General features: G+C 51.7%; 1 protein-coding gene across 1 annotated transcript; it reads left to right on the top strand.

The window, feature by feature from the left end:
• Positions 1-12,920: 12,920 nt before the first annotated feature.
• Positions 12,921-13,871, top strand: LOC127348786 (tropinone reductase homolog At2g29290-like). The gene is made up of 2 exons (XM_051374691.2): positions 12,921-13,027; positions 13,142-13,871. The coding sequence occupies exons 1-2, from the start codon at positions 12,927-12,929 to the stop codon at positions 13,869-13,871; spliced, it is 831 nt and encodes a 276-aa protein (XP_051230651.1). The 5' UTR covers positions 12,921-12,926.
• Positions 13,872-13,913: the final 42 nt, after the last annotated feature.

Raw genomic sequence — 13,913 nt, 5'->3', positions numbered from 1 at the left:
TAAGGCAGCCGCTGCGCCGGTTTGCTGAAGACGGGAGAAAGATTATCGAAGAAGAGGTGACAAAGTTGTTAGTTGCCGGTTTCATCGTGGAGGTACTGCATACTGAGTGGCTAGCCAATCCGGTGCTGGTCGAGAAGAAAAAAGAAGAGAACCTTGAAGCAAAAGCTCCAAAGGTGTGGCGCATGTGCATCGACTACACCAACCTGAACAAGGCTTGTCCGAAAGATCCTTTCCCTTTACCCCGGATCGATCAAGTGATTGATTCCACTGCAGGATGTGAACTGCTGTCGTTCCTGGATGCCTATTCCGGTTTCCACCAAATTCCCTTGAAAAAGGAAGATCAAATAAAAACTGCGTTTATCACCCCGCACGGGGCTTATTGCTATGTTACTATGCCTTTCGGTTTGCGCAACGCTGGTGCAACGTACCAGCGCTGCATGCAAAAGTGTTTGTTTGATCAAATCGGTAAGAATGTGCAAGTCTATGTGGATGACATTGTGATAAAAACGAAGGTCAAGGAAACCTTGATCGATGACTTGAGGCAAACGTTTGATAACCTAAGAAGGTTCCGGATGAAACTCAATCCGGCAAAATGCACCTTCGGTGTGCCAGCCGGCAAATTGCTTGGCTTTCTCGTATCTAGCCGGGGCATTGAAGTTAATCCGGTAAAGATCCGGGCCATAGAAAGAATGGCAATACCGCAAGAGCTCAAAGATGTGCAAAAGTTTATCGGAAGCTTCGCATCGCTAAGCCAGTTCATAAGCAGGTTGGGGGAAAAGGCCCTACCGCTCTATGCTTTGATGAAAAAGTCTGATACCTTTGTCTGGACCCCTCAGGCAGACGCAGCGTTCAAAGAACTAAAAACAATGCTAGCCACTGCGCCGATATTGGCTTCGCCTCTAGAAAGAGAGCCCATGCTGTTGTACATAGTGGCAACAAACCGGGTTGTGAGTGTGGTGGTTGTGGTTGAAAGAGAAGAGGAAGGAAAAACCGTGCAGAGACCGGTATACTACCTGAGCGAGGTGCTCTCCCTCTCAAAACAAAACTACCTTCACTTCCAGAAAATGACCTATGGCGTGTTCATGCCGCCACAAAGCTCAAGCACTACTTTGAAGAGCATCCCATGAAGGTAGTGAGCGAGGCACCAATTTCTGATATCATGGGAAACAAGGATACTAGCGGCAGGATTGCCAAGTGGGCAATATAGGTATCACCATACGTACCGGAGTACGAAAGAAGGGACGCCATAAAATCACAAGCTTTAGCTGATTTCTTGGTTGATTGGGCGGAAATGCAATACAAACCGCCAGAACACAAAGTAGAGTACTGGAAGATGCACTTTGATGGATCCAAACTCAAGGAGGGTCTGGGCGCCGGTGTGGTGCTTACTTCACCTAAGGGAGATCATCTCCGGTACGTTTTACAAGTGCACTTCAGAGCATCAAACAATGTTGCCGAGTACGAGGCTCTGATCCATGGGCTCAAAGTCGCAAAAGAAATCGGTGCGCACCGGATCATTTGCTATGGAGATTCAGATCTTGTGGTGCAGCAGTGTTCCGGAGATTGGGACGCAAAAGATGCCAACATGGCCTCATACCGGTTTCACGTGCAAAAGATTGCCGGATTCTTCGAAGGTTGTGAGTTTCACCATGTGCCGCGCGCGGAAAACGAAGCCGCGGATACTCTCTCTAAGCTAGGTTCCTCCCGGCAGGGAATTCTTCCTGGAGTGGCTTTGGCTCACCTAAGGACTCCATCGATCAAACCGAGTCCGGAATCAGAGTCAATTTTTGTACCGGAGTCACACGTTGTGCCAATGGACGTTGACGAAGGAGACCCGGGGACTGTTCCAGTAAACCCGGGGACTGCAGTGTCAAAACCGGAAGAAGCTATGCTGGTGGACAATATGGAGATAGACATACCAGTATTCCTAGTCTGGGAAGCACCAACTTGGGTTGAACCTATTAAGGAATTCCTGATCAACGGCACCTTGCCGGTTGACGAAAACGAATCGAGAAGGATCCAGAGAAGGTCCAAGGCCTATACTATCATCAATGGTGAGGTATACAAAAGAAGTGTTACCGGTGTCCTCCAGAGATGTGTGGAGCCGGAAGAGGGAAAAGAAATGCTGGTAGAGATTCACCAAGGAGAATGTGGGCACCATGCCTCTTCAAGGGTCTTAGTGGCAAAAGTGTTCCGGCATGGGTTCTATTGGCCCACAGCTTTGGAAAATGCTGAGGACTTGGTACGAAAGTGCAACGGCTGCCAGCGGTACGCCAAGCAAAATCATACCCCAGCGTCTGGTCTCAAAACTATACCATTGACTTGGCCATTTGCTGTTTGGTGCCTTGATATGGTTGGTCCATTTAAAACCGCAAGGGGCAACATGACACATGTACTGGTCATGGTGGATAAGTTCACCAAATGGTTGGAAGTGAAACCTATCGCAAAGTGTGAAGGGCATACGGCTATGAAATTCTTAAAAGATGTGATCTTGCGGTATGGATATCCGCATAGCATCATCACTGACAATGGCACAAACTTTGCTCAAGGTGAGTTCAAAAGGTTTTGTGAGGATAATAATATCCGGTTGGATTTGTGCTCCGTCGCACGCCCGCAAGGCAATGGCCAGGTTGAAAGGACAAATGCTTTGGTGCTTTCTGGTATCAAGCCAAGGCTGATTGAACCGCTTGAAAAGTCACCAGGATGTTGGCTAGATGAGCTACCATCCGTGCCGTGGAGCATCCGAACGACACCGAACCGGTCTACCGGATACACTCCGTTTTTCATGGTTTATGGGGCGGAAGCCGTAATCCCAACCGATATCATTCATGATTCACCAAGGGTTCAACTCTATACCGAAGAAGAGGTAAAAGAGGCCCAAGAAAATGATGTGGACTTGCTAGAAGAAGCAAGAGAGCTGGCTTTGGCAAGAACAGCCATATACCAGCAGAACCTCAGACGCTATCATAGCCGGAAGGTTAACCCGAGGGTTTTCCGGGAAGGAGATCCGGTGTTACGCCTAGTGCAGCACACTGAAGGACGCCACAAGCTCTTACCTCCGTGGGAAGGACATTTCATTGTGAGCAAAGCTCTGCACAATGATGCCTACTACTTAATCGATGCACAGGAATCGAAGAAAGGCAAGGCGGACAGGTCCGGAGAGGAAACCAAGCGCCCATGGAACATAGCATTACTGCGTCCCTTCTATTCCTGAAGTTGTGCTGTAAGAATTTCTTTTTTGTACCTTAAATGCTATGAATAAAGATGCCGGCACCTCGAATGAACCTCGGGGACTGCCTCTACCGAAAATTGCATGTAATGTGTTTATTTTTTCAGTTTACCGGTTGCTTGGTGAACATTTTTTCTTTCCGGTTTAGTAACGTGCTAAACCTACCGGAGTCTTCGACTATGCTGTTGTCCGCAGACCGGCTTCATGGCAAGCAAGATAAACCAGCAGGAACTAAGCATGTGAAACACGAAGAGGATGAATGGGAACAATCAATCCGGAAAAGGTTTAACTAACCCCGGTTATACCGGTTTTTTGTGAAAAATTTCGAATTTTTTCTAAGTTCAAGAAAATGTTTGCTTGGCAAAAGAACTTTGTAACTCATACGCCAAAAAACCCAGAGAGGTAGGCATAGGCAAAGCAAAAGAACCAAGTGTGCATCGGATTGGATGCCGAAACAATTCTGGAATCTTCACAGTGCAAGATCAAAGCAAACGATATGCAAAATGCTAAGTTAGCACGTAAAACTTAACTTAAATAGTTACTGGTAAAGAGATACTGACATAATTGTTGTAGCACAGCAAAAGGCATGATTGTTTGAACTTACATCTCAAACCCCGGCATTCCGGGGTAGAATTTAAAAGCTGGAAGTTTTGAAGCAACAGATATAAAGGGGCACAAGATAACAGGTTCAGGCGATGGGAGGCTGCTCGCCAGCCGCAGGAGCTTTCGGAGGAGCGTCGCCTTCTTCCGGATCCGCTGCGTCCTCTTCGGCATCCTCATCCTCCTCGTCCTTGACGGTTCCTTCGTCATCGGAAATTGCATCCTTGACGTCGGGGGGAGGAGGGATAAAGGTGCGCACGTGAGCGAACTCGGCAATGCGGTAGGTGCGGTCCTGGCGCTTGGCGACGCGAACCGGATCCTTGTCAGCAGGCGAGTCGCCACGGAGGGCGTGGAAGGCGTCCAGGTCCAAGTCATCATACCAGGAGCATGCGATGCGCAGCGCCGCATCCGCTCCGGCACGAGCAGCTGAGCACCTCCACTCACGGATCCTCCGGCCTGCGTCCTTCAGGCGCTCAGCAACCAGCGTGAAGTTGTCAGGCACCGGCTCCCTAGGCCACAGCACTTTGAAGATTTGGAGCGCAGCGTCCGGAAGATCATTCATGTGCCGGTCGACGGAGCGCATGTGCTGGATCCGGGCGGAGAGCGCGACCAGATAGTCGTAGCCGTCCCAGGGCGCATCCGGGCTTGGCAAAGTTTGCTTGGCCCTGTGCTCGGTGACCTTGGCAACCGCATGCCTCTGGGAGTCCGGAAAGATCCCTACAAAGAAAAAGAGAAAAAAGAGCAACCGGTGTGAGAACATACCGGCATAAAAAAAACTTCTAAGGAAGAGAAAAAAGGGAGGAATCACTTACTGCAGGCGAGGGAGTCGATCCGCATCACCATCTGATCATAGTCAGCTTGATCAGCGGTGAGCTGGGCGATCTTGTCCTGCGCAGCCTTCCACGCGGCAGCCTCCTCCTCCAGCTCCTTCCGCAGCCCAGCAGTGGAGTCGGTATACTCCTTCAGAGTTTCGTCAAGTTTGGCCTCTGCTGCGGCTTTGGCCTCCTTGAGCTCACGCGCATGCCGGAGCTCAGCCTGCATGGCCTGCTCCTTCAACTCGCGGTGCGCGGAGGTGAGCTGCTCCTTTTCAGCTGAATCCGGAAAAGTTTTGTTAACAAACGGAAAACCGGTACGATGAAACATGCAAAACGAGTAAAAACAAACAAGAGATAGTACCTTTGAGGGCGGCGAGCTCGGCGGAAAGATCCTCGAAGCAGACTTCCGGAAGCGCTGAAATGCAAAAAGTTAAGCAAGTGCTGGAAAGCAAAAGCAACCGGTAAAAAGAAGCCGGAGACAAGAAGCTAACCTTGGCACTTGTTGTGCGCTTCGGACAACTCCCGGTGCTCCCACAGCAGCTCCTCAAAGAGCTGCTTCCGGGTGTCCGCCGTGCTCTGTTCAAGTTGAGAAGGTTTTCGGTAAGAAAGATGCCGGCAAGGAGAAAAAAAGTTTCGCGCTAAGTGCTGCGCTCTCAACCCGAAACTCGGGGACTGGCTATGCCGGTTTTTTGCTTTTCTAACAAACTTTCGCGCTAAGAACTACGTTCTCAACCCGAAACTCGAGGACTGGGAGGATATACATAATCTTCAAAACTTGTAAAGAAAACCGGCAAGGATGTAAAAAAGATTGAGATTGTGTGGCTTACCGTCACGTTGCTGCTGGCATCGTGCCAGGCATTGTCAAACTCCTTGGCCGCGCGCCGCAGCTGGCCAAAGTGTTGGACGGTGCTGCGGGGGCCGGAGGGGTCGACCACCGGAAGCTTGTCCTTGCCAAGGCCCCGCGTCGCCGGCGTCAGATTCGCCCGATTCCACTTCTCAGCGTAATCGAGCAGATGGCCCAGCTCGGCTCCTTGGCGTTGAAACTCCGTAATCCGGCCAATCTGCGCGGAGGCCGCCTCGGAGGCCACCACATCGGCACGCCTGGTATGCAGGACCATCGTCCGCGAACCGGAAGAGGGATCCGTGGCCGCAGTCTCTGGCGCGTGGGCTTGGCAGGAGCCGGCTTCCCGATGGAGGTTGCTGGAGGAGGAGTTGGCGCAGTCTTGGGCGGCTTAGGAGCTTCCGGAGCGTCCTCCACCGGAGAGGAGCTGGCCGGCCCGGAAGAATCCGGCACGGCCTTGGAGGGGGAGGAAGAGGTCTTCTTCTTCTTCTGGGCAGGAGGAACCAGAGGTTCCGCCTGCCCGGCGTCTTCGGTGCCAGCGTCGGTGTTGCTGGCGCCGGTATCTTGGGTCTTTGGAGGAGGAACATGTTTCCCCTCCGCGCGGTGCTGTGGAGGTTTAGGGGCCGCGCGCCTCGTACTTGTGCTGCCCCCCAGGGGGGATGCAGAAGGTTTGCCGACACCAGATGATACCGGACTTGGTTGAGGAGGAGGTGGGGCCATGGGCGTATCCTCAGAGCTTTCCGGCCTCATGCCAGAGGCGCTCTTGGTAATCTTGAGGGCAGGCCTGAAAAGATAAAAGAAAAAATGATGTTGAGAAAGAGCAACCGAAAAAAGAACCGCGAAGCGAAAGAAATGGAAGCTTACCCAGAGGCAACCGGCATCTTCCGTTTCCGGGAGCGCTTGGCAGGAGGAGCATGGCTTGGACCGGCCTCGGTTGCGGGCGCCTTGTTCTTCCGGCCTTCGGAGGCGAGCTTCTCGAGGAACTCTTCCCCAGCCTCTGCCTGGAGCGGGGTGGCGCGTTCCACGACCTGTGGTTTGGTTCTCGCTGAGGGAGGGTCTACAGAAAAAATGACGGATGAGAAAGCGAAAGAGCAAAATACCTCAAGTATAACAACCTCGTCATCCGAACCGGAGCCCTTGCCAGAAAAGTTACCGGGACGTGGAGTGTGGGTGCGACCCATCTGCTGCTCTACCCTTACGTAGGGATCAGCGTCGGAGTCGTCCTGGAAGATCCGGTCCGGCGCGTAGGAAGCCGGATGCTCCTAGCCGATCCGGCGGAAGTTCTGAAACAAAAACAACATGTTAGAGCAAAATTCAAGCGGTTATATCAGGAGGAGCTTTCCGAAGATCCCAAGACCTTACTCGCCGCGGAGGAGAGTTGCGGCGGCTGTAGGGGGGCAGCCCGTATCTCCCGCTAGAACTCAGCGGGTTCTGGCAAATCTGCTTAGCCTTAAGGACCAAGTCGGTAGGGCTAAGCCGGTGTGTTGTGATCCTTGTCGGGTCCATTGGCCCCGACATCTCACTGATCTTGTGGGCGCGCCGCTGAAGGGGCAGCACCCGACGCGCGAGGAAGGCGCGGACCAGATCCTCCGCGCAGAGGTTGGTCTCTTCCCGGTTGGTGTCGATGAAGCCAGCGATCCGGATGGACTCTTTGTCATCCTTGGGATTGTGGAGCCAGTTCTTCATGGAGGGCGGCCCGGGAACATATGCCGGAAGATTGATGAAGTCTTTCGGGCCGCCGTTCCGGAAGTAGAAAAAGGTCCTCTGCCAGGTCCGGACAGAGTCCAGACCGGAGAGTTTATAGAAGTTACTCCCGGAGCGGGGAGACAAGATGCAGCCCCCACACCGGACAAAGGGTTTGGGCTGAGGAAGTTTCCTATCTTGGATAGAATTCTTCCGAAGATAGTAAAAGAAAGAGAAATTATCAACAGAAGGAGTGATACCAAAGTATCCCTCCATGAAGGCGGTGAAGGAAGAAAGGTAGAAGATGGCATTGCCCGGAAGATGGTGGGGTTGAAGTTCATAGAAATCTAGAAAGCGCCGAAAGAAGTCCGACGCTGGAAGGCCTAAGCCGCGCTCAAAATGAGCGGCAAAGACCACGACCTCACCCGGCGGAGGTTCAGGCTGGCGCTCCTTCCCGGGGATACGGCACCAGACCTCTTCTGGAATCCTCCGAGAGCGGTAAAGCCAGTCAATTTCCGCCTGGGTCACATCGGAGCCCATCCAAGCTCCTCGCGTGTAGGAGTCCAGATCAACTCTGGTGCTCCGGCTGGAGCTGCCGGCTTCCCCTTGGTTACCGGTAGCAGGAACTGAGCTACCGGTACCAGCCTCGCTCTGGGCGAGATCTGTCGTGAGCCCGTCGGAAGCCTCATCATGGCGGCTGCTGCCGGTAGACTCGGTAAGATAGAGTTCGGTTGACATGTGATTAAGGATTCCGGATGCTACCCGCAAACAACTTTCCCAAGTTCTAGCCTCGTATGAAGATCTACGAAAGGGGGAAAACGCAAGAAAAAAGCGGAGATAAATACCCTAGCGCCCCAAGAACTGAAATGCCAAGACAAACAAAAAGAGATTGGGATTTTGAGACTAACCTTAGGCGGCGGAGGGCGTCGAGGATGTTACTCGCCGAAGAGGCTGAAAAGTTGCAGGCGAAGAAGAAGAACAACGGCGAAGAACAGCGGTCGAAGAGGAGCACCCGGTGCGGCGGCGGCGGTGGCGCTGCAAAGGATGCCTACGCGACGAAGCTTGGCGCAGTCGCTGAGGAGTTCGTCGGAGAACGGCGACGGCGGATGCGCAGGAGACGAAGAACTTCGGTGCGTGAGGAGAGGCAAGTGCGGAAAGGAAGAAGAAGGAACCGCTCCCCCCTTAAATAGGGAGAGCGGGTAGTGAGCCGGAAACCGCTGGGCCGCGGCGGTTCGGATCGTGGGCCGCCACGTGGCGCGAAGATACACACGCCGAAAATACAAAGACACAGGGAGGCCACACGGATCCGGAACGGCAGCGCGGATCCGGTGAGGCGCCATAAATGCTGGCATAGAAGACAAACCGAAGTGACCACTGACACTGTCGCGCGCCAGGCACAGTGCGCATGTCACTGACAGGCACGGTACTCGAGATATTCTCGACTTCGTCGAGGAGAGGTTTAATGACAAGAGATGCCGGACAAAACCAATATAGATACACAAGTTCGTCAAGGACGCCGAAGAGTTCGATCCGGATTCCGGAAGAGTTAAACCGGTACCTTGAGAAAGGAAAACCTGGCATGGTCCGTTGGATAGGATCCACCGGACTATACTAGCTTCGGGGACTAATGTTGGGGGGATGACCCCCGGTATGCCAAAGGCATGCCAAACCGGATGGTTTAAGCCATCAAAGTACCGGTTTAAAGGTTGATTCCGGATAGCGAAAGTTGATTCAGAGAATCATACCGGTGTCCCAAGGAGGGGGATACCGGAACTAGCTAAGAGCGTACCGGAATACTGGAACAGGATACACTGTAGCACGTCGGCAAAGACCAGTCAAAGATGCTCTCTAGATCTAGAAGACAAAGATGAGCGAAGCACTTCAGCTTTAATCGAAGCTATGACGCCAAAGGCAAAGGATGACGTAAAAGGTGCCGGAGGATGTCACGGCTTCTGATTAAAGGCATACCGGCATCACCGGAAGCTAAAGTAGCTTTGTAAAGTAGTTTGTCTAGTCAAAGATCCCATTAGGGTTTCTAGGGTTCCTTCCCTTGTAAGCCACCCTCTCCCCTATATAAGGAGAGGGGGCACAGCCCTTCGCGGGCACGACGAGAGAGGTACGATCAAACCTGTATGCACTTGTGATGAAGAAATAGAGAGATCTAGTGATGTCCTTGTTCTTGAGTTCATCATCTTCTTCCTTTGGCCAAGGCCAAGTTCTTGAGGAATCCATCCGGAAACCTCTCCGTTCATACCAAAAACCCTCCCCCCGAATCCTCTAGCGTCCATTCGGCCCCAAGATAAGCCATCCCATGGCATCTGTCTGTTCACCACGACGACACCTTGCGGGACGTTTAGCGAAAGTGTGTGGTTCGCACGCCTAGCCGCCGGCGCAAACCTCTGAGTCCATCTCGGAGTACAGCCAAACTTCGTCACGGGTAGCTTAGTTGGGTGGCTCCCATTAAACTTTCTCTTGCATTGGAAACGGTCTTGTTGTGAGACTCCGCCTTTATAAAGCGGGTTCGACCATGCGTATGGTTACATTTGGGCAACCCCTGCAGGGTGTATATCTTATCGATAAGTTGTGTCCGCGGTTATGGACGACTTGAAATTGTATGGCTTGATCATAGAACAACTTACACCTTTATGTTGCTGCTAATAATTTGTTAATAACTTAGCATCACTACAACTATTACCTAATAAAACTTGTCCACCGTGTGAGTGCCCTTGTAAGTACTTCCTTTGCAAATGGGGGAACACATCGGCTGGGTTATGTTTGCAGAGTATAGAACTGTTAGTTATGCGCTTTCTCACCTTCTCTGATGGACGACTGTTGTAGAGTGTCTCTATAGGTTTTTAGTGCTTGCGCGCTGCCTCTTAATCCCACTATATTGCCTATAACGTTTCTCTTGCGTCCTCTAAGTCCCCTGCATGCCTGAAGTACAAAGGACGACTGGTTGACGAATGTTACACGTCTTGAAGTCTTGTTAAGTACGAACCCGTACTTATTGCTGCTTTGGGACATAGCCGGGCAGGTATGAAGACCGGTGTGATGAAGAACGACGTTAGCAAGGTTACCCTTCCGGTTTGGCCTGGGCAGGGTTATGGACGCCACTGACTCTTAGTCCAATTTGTATCTTGTCCGTACTCAGACGTATTTGATTTTCTGTATGATTCGGATCTTGTATATTGTATCTTGGCTCGTTGGAGTCGCCGTTGTTGTAATATATTTGTTTCTTGTGGGCTCTATTGTAATCCTGTTGTTCGTGTTAATTCCTCTAGCATCACGTGTGTGATTCGTCGCGCACGTCATGCCGGAGGGTGTCTCTGAATCGATACCGTGCGAATTTCGGCGGGATCGCTGGAAGCCCAAGACGCCAGAAGCAGCTTACATGGAGACACATGCGTACCTGATGGCAACCAGGCCACCTCAGGGCGACCCCCGAGCATCTTTGTATCAAACTGATATGGCATGTATCGGCGTTATAGGGGCAGCAATAGCCGGCAGAGAAGTCATTCAGCAACCCACAAGATCTCCACGCCGTAATAGAAGGCAACATAGCCCTCGGCAGGCAGCGGCAGTAGCTCGCAATATACAAAGAGAAGGCGACGCAAGGAATAATGCGGCTCAGGCACGAGTCGATAGAGCACGGGAAGAAAGAGGTCGCGAAGACCGGAGCCAAGAAAATCTTCAAACAATAGATGATAGTGAAGAGGAATTATGTGAACTCTCTTGCTTTACCCGTAGGTTGGATCTATCGGGACACATGCGGGGGCAGGGAGGGGCGGCGCCAACAGCCAGAGAGGACGCCAACAGTGATGGGTTGCACATTTCTAGTGCGGGATTCTGAAGGAAGATGAAAAAAACTGAAAAAGTGAGGACGTTACTTGGATGTCCGTCGAAAATTTACATAAACCTCTCTAAAAGTTAGATATCTAACTTTGGTCGTCCCCGGCCGTCACATTTACTGCACGCCACACTTGACAGTGGGATCCGCTGTTAGATTTCTTGTTAACACAGTTAAGCTGGTGAATCGATGCACATTGCAACGAATTCTCACAATATCGGTGATTTTTTTTGCAATTTATACAAATAGTGGTGGTTTTCTAAACTTGTAGTTGTAATGTGGTTTTTTTTTTTTTTGGAATTTACTCCTTGTAGCTAGTGACTAGTGGCGGCAGTTCGTGTTACACTCTTACCCTTATAGTAGAGGCATTGGAGCATCTCTAACCGATCCCAAAGCTTTTAGAGAACTTTCTTTTCTCCTCTATCTCCTATATCCGCCGAAAACACACCTAGCCCAAGCCGCAAACTAGTTAGAGGACTTTATTTTTTAGGAATCGGCTCCCGCGACTCCCAAATTTGCTCGCCCCTGGCCACCCCAACTAAAATTATTCTCCTCCCCTCCGTTGCAAAGCCTTTGCACTCCGCTGCCACATTCCGGCCAACATTTTCACCGCTGATCACCAGTAGCCTCTGTCGCCAGCCCAAAACACCGGCAAACTTATTCACCTCCTAAACCCCACTCGTCGGAGCTAGTCGTGGCCGGAATTGACCACAAGAGCCGCCGCATCGAGCTTGACCCCGCCGCCAATTCAAGCTCGTTCCTGGCCGCGACGAGATTGATTTCTCTACCAAAAAGGTCGCCAGAGCATTGGGGTCGTGTATATCGACCGCTGATGACCAGTTCGTTGCTAGAAATGACGGCAACTACCTCTTCCCTACGAGCTTCTTCCGGTGGTGGATTTGTTTCATGGTCGTCGCGCGGCCAGAGTGAGGGCATTGGGCAGCTGCTGCGTGGTAGCCTAGTCGTTGCGTAGTCCCGCCGGTCGCCTCACCGCTTCTCGTCGACCCTACTGCGCCAGCTGTTGTGTGCACCTCCGGCGCACCCGAGGTACTCGACGCAATGCCGCATTGAGTTCTCATTTTCGTTTTCATTTTGTTCGGCACTGAGCTTGACCGAGAGGCGCTCCGGTTGTAGATGAAGCGGTTGAGAGAGATGATCTTCGAAATTCTTTGTCAGAGGAGGAAGACGATGAAGATGAAGATTTGGAGATGGCCATGCTTATGATTTTGAACGAAGATTTTCGGACGTTGAGGCTTGGTTCTCAATTCGTTAATGCTTGGATCTTAATGGGATTAACAAGTTCCTCGAATTGCATCAAAGCATCGAGAACAAGGATGCACATAATGCTCTACAAGCTGACCTTGTTGAGCATCACTAGCGTCTCCTCGGTAATAAGTTGTGTTGATTTCGAAAATGTTGATTTATTTCATTTAATTTGGTTTGTAATAATGAATTATTTGATTTATTACATTTGTTTCGGTTTGTAATAACGGTATTTTGGTTCAAATCATTTGATTTGCAAAAAACAGAATTAAGTCCACTAAGTTATAGGGGATCGGTTCTGCGGCGGTAAATTTGGAGGACTATATACGAGAATCTAAAAGAAAAGGGGAGGGAAAGTTCTCTAAATTAAAGAAAAGGGATCGGTTAGAGATGCTCTGGCTAACAACAGAAGCAGCTGGCAGCAAGCATCGTAAGTATCTATGTCTGCTGGCTGTTGTACGTTCCTGGAGGGGAATCCAATACTAACTATAGTAACTAACTAACTAAGAACAAGATAGATGGTCATTGGCATACGGAAATTCAATTCGGTATATACCTACTTGAACTGTCCTACTCTAATTAGCTAGCTGTAGTGAGAACTGAACGATCGATCATAGTTACGTAGGACCGTAGGAGATTCATACATCGATGGCAGGCGTCATGGCGGATTCTTCAGAGGAGACGATGAGCCTCCGGTGGAGCCTCGCCGGCATGACGGCGCTCGTCACCGGAGGAACCAAAGGCATTGGGTAAATGATCGTATCGTGCCTTCCTACTCTTGATTCAATGGTGCCCGTTTCTTTGTAGTTGGATGTCCCACCTTCTCAATATATCGATCAATGAATTGTGTACAACGTGTGTAGGCTTGCGATCGTGGAGGAGCTGGCCGATCTTGGCGCCAGGGTGCACACCTGCTCCCGCAGCGCCGCCGACCTGGACAAATGCCGCCGGCGATGGCAGAGCAAGGGCCTACAAACCCTGATCACCACCTCCGTCTGCGACGTCTCCGCCCGCCACGACAGGGAGGCCCTCGTCGCCACGGTCCGCGACCTCTTCGGCGGCAAGCTCCACATCCTCGTCAACAACGCCGGCCAGTCCCTCTACAAGCCGGCCGCCCGCACCACGCCAGAGGACTACGCCCACCTCATGGCCACAAACTTCGACCCCTGCTTCCACCTCTCCCAGCTCGCGCACCCGCTGCTCCGCCAAGCCGGAGCGTCCTCCGTGGTTTACATGTCCTCCGTCACGGGCTACATCGCCTACCCGGCACTGTCAGTCTACTCCGTCACCAAGGGCGCCATGCACCAGCTCGCCAGGAGCCTAGCCGCCGAGTGGGCGACGCACAGCATCCGTGTCAACTGTGTCGCGCCAGGCGGCGTCGAAACCGATTTCTCCGCCACCACGCTCGCCGCTGACACAGCCATGGCACGAAAGCTCGCCGACATGGAGACAGCGCGGGTGCCCATGCGACGCTTCTGCAAGCCCCACGAGGTCGCCACGGTTGTGGCATTCCTCTGCATGCCTGGCGCTGGGTACATCACCGGCCAAGTCATCTGCGTCGACGGCGGACGCACCATAGCAGCCAAGCTATGATATACGCAACGCAAACAAAGTTACAATATGTTTTGAATTAGT

The sequence above is a fragment of the Lolium perenne genome, chromosome 4 (genome assembly GCF_019359855.2).
Source record: "Lolium perenne isolate Kyuss_39 chromosome 4, Kyuss_2.0, whole genome shotgun sequence".
Taxonomy (NCBI): Eukaryota; Viridiplantae; Streptophyta; class Magnoliopsida; order Poales; family Poaceae; genus Lolium; species Lolium perenne.
Note: the sequence above shows the minus strand (reverse complement) of the source record. Positions and strands in the feature narration are given on the sequence as shown.